Source organism: Teleopsis dalmanni, chromosome 1 (genome assembly GCF_002237135.1).
Source record: "Teleopsis dalmanni isolate 2A chromosome 1, ASM223713v2, whole genome shotgun sequence".
In the NCBI taxonomy this organism is placed as follows: Eukaryota; Metazoa; Arthropoda; class Insecta; order Diptera; family Diopsidae; genus Teleopsis; species Teleopsis dalmanni.
In genome coordinates, this window is record NC_051846.1 from 175,417,722 (window position 1) to 175,420,325 (window position 2,604).

Below are 2,604 nucleotides of genomic sequence, written 5' to 3' on the forward strand. Positions count from 1 at the left end.
TGCTTTACAGTATTGTTTTTTCATATCTAGAGTATTTTTATGTTTGGTTTGAATAAATTTTTACCATTGGATCTACCAGAAGTAATCCAATAACACTACAATAATAATTGTGCATTTCAATAAAATTTTAAGATCCATACAGATATAACTATATTTCGTGTCAAGTCTTACAGCCATGTTCTAGGTAAATAATTGTACCCATTTCACGGTGTTATCAGTCTGAGTTCGCAATGAGGATTTATAATTCATACGACCATAAATTTTGTTACACATTTCAAAAACAAATAAAAGCAATTAATTAAGAATTAACTAATATATTTTATTTAATTATTATTTATCATCACATTAATTATATTCTAAATATATTTATATATATGTATGTATTTACACGATATATATGTTCTTTTTAAAATTTATGTTGCTTATTATAATTTAGTTTTCGTATATCCAACTGTTTGTTAATTTTCATCAACTACTCTTAAGCACTTATTACGTATGCTGTCTATTGTTATTTTTTTTAGTGGAAATATATTTGCATTATAAACTTTATAAGATCTTAAATGTTATTATTTATTTATGAATATAGGATTAGCATTTGTTTCAACTTAATCATATCCTGCTTTATATCCTGCTCTTCTTTAATACAAATATCATTTTCAACCTTTTTCTTGAGTTTGTTTTTCCAGCTTAAATAGATAGTCTTTCCCCTTAACAAAACTGTGGGCGTGTAATTGCTTCAATCCTTCCTTAAATGAAAAATAAAGTATTTTATTTAAAATGTTTTTGTTTTGTGTCAACAACGAAACCAAGTTAAACTGTAACAAAAACCAAAGTCAAAGTTTGTCGGAAAAGTTTGTTGCTCGTAGCAAGATTTGTACAGGATACGAATTCATTTCAATTGCAAAATGTTGTTACTTCACTTTAACAGTTAAATATTTTTTTGTAAAGTTTTTTTATTCACTTTCACAGGTGAAAAAGATTTTTAGCATTTAAATGTGTATTTTTTTCTATTAAGATTCTTTTTGACAACTTTCAGTTTAGAGAAATTAATTAAATTTTTATATTATTGCAAAATAACATTAAAATTTTCTCAGGCTGTTTGTAACACAAAGAAATTTTCTTGATTATCACAGCTGCACAATCAATTTAACGATCTTTGGCCCTTTAGCAATTCATTGGTAAACTATACTGTCTAGTTTTGAGATACATAACTTTACACCAATAACATTGTAACTCTGTTCAACTTAAGACACATATTTTTATGATTTTATTTTGTTTTATTTAAAGCGCATACAAAAAATTAATGTTTAGAGAGATGACAAACCATTTTTTCTTCAGGTTAATTAGAACATTTATATATATCTTCGACAGTTCTAATATCTTCTTCTGTATCTCTATCCGATGCTGTTTTTCAGCATTTGCTTTCAAACTCATTTTTTTAGGTAATTTGAAAGGTATGGCTTTTTATGTGATCGATCTGTTATTAAAACTGGGTTTTGGACTCTTTTCTACAATACTGTGAATGTAAGCGCTGTCCATCATCAGGAATATGAGTGGGTGGTGCCGGCGTCGCAGCATTACTTACAGATGTTTTTATTTGTGATATAATAGGCAATTCAATAATAATATTACAAATGGTATTTGTACCATTTGCCAGCTTAATTCGCTTGAAAAAATTAAATAGAACTATTCGATTCAAGCGAGGAAGGTGGTGATGCATGACTGTTAGTAGCATCCAAATAATATGATTGTATAGATGAAGTGGCATTCTCATTAGAATATGCAGGCAATGCTGTGTGCAATTGCGGAGCACGATTGTCATGGCATAGACGGATACCTTTCATTTGAATTGTAATATAATTAATTTGGATATTTATTTAGAGTAGATATGGCTAATTTTACCCATTTGAACATCTTCAATATTATTCGGCAATATTTTACTCAACGCAATCATATGCTCATAACCACGTGTTTCTTCGTTGTCACTTACGAATACATGAACCTGTTCTATGTGGCGTATCAAGGCTGCTACATTTTCGAATTCTAGCCCGCAATTTTTATATTTACAATCATTCTTAAATAAGACTCCCATTGTAATTTATAATTTCGAAACATTTAATTGTAAATTTAAAAATTAATTATTTATATTTCCTTAACACTTTTTTTCACAGTACTTGGCTTAGGTGTTTGTTTGTTTACATATGCAAAAGCATTAGAAAAGAGTGTTCCAGTCGTTAAAGTTATTATGAAGGAACGTTTAAGACTGAGACACTGAGTGTTGCCACACTAACTTTTGTAACACAGATTTTTGTTAGCAAAATAAAAATTATATACGATGTTAAATATGTATATATTATTTGAAGATAATGAAGACATGAAGTTTATATTCACTTTCTGTAAAATGTACATAGTCGAAAATTTTAGTTTAAATTCTCAACCCTGTAAACTTTTTAGGGTTTAAATCAATATTTTCAAACTCTGAGGTTGACTTTTTAAACCTACTGAAGTTTATAATTGGTAATATATAAGAAAATAAACTTTAGAAGTTGAATGCATCAAATTTAAAGTTTAAAGTTCACTTTTCACATTTGTCCAGGAGTATTT

The 2,604-nt window shown here is 27.8% G+C and overlaps 1 protein-coding gene across 1 annotated transcript; it reads right to left on the reverse strand.

Moving 5' to 3' along the window:
* Positions 1–1,411: 1,411 nt before the first annotated feature.
* Positions 1,412–2,099, reverse strand: LOC119670799. Its single transcript, XM_038081212.1, has 2 exons — positions 1,903–2,099; positions 1,412–1,837 (listed from the first exon to the last, which is right to left on the reverse strand). The coding sequence occupies exons 1-2, from the start codon at positions 2,090–2,092 to the stop codon at positions 1,677–1,679; spliced, it is 351 nt and encodes a 116-aa protein (XP_037937140.1). The 5' UTR covers positions 2,093–2,099; the 3' UTR covers positions 1,412–1,676.
* Positions 2,100–2,604: the final 505 nt, after the last annotated feature.

Coding starts and splice junctions, on each gene's coding strand:
- LOC119670799 (XM_038081212.1), bottom strand. CDS start 2,092: ATGGGAGTCTTATTTAAGAATGATTGTAAATATAAAAATTGCGGGCTA. Junction 1,838..1,902: donor TATTGAAGATGTTCAAATGG/GTAAAATTAGCC, acceptor TTCAAATGAAAG/GTATCCGTCTATGCCATGAC.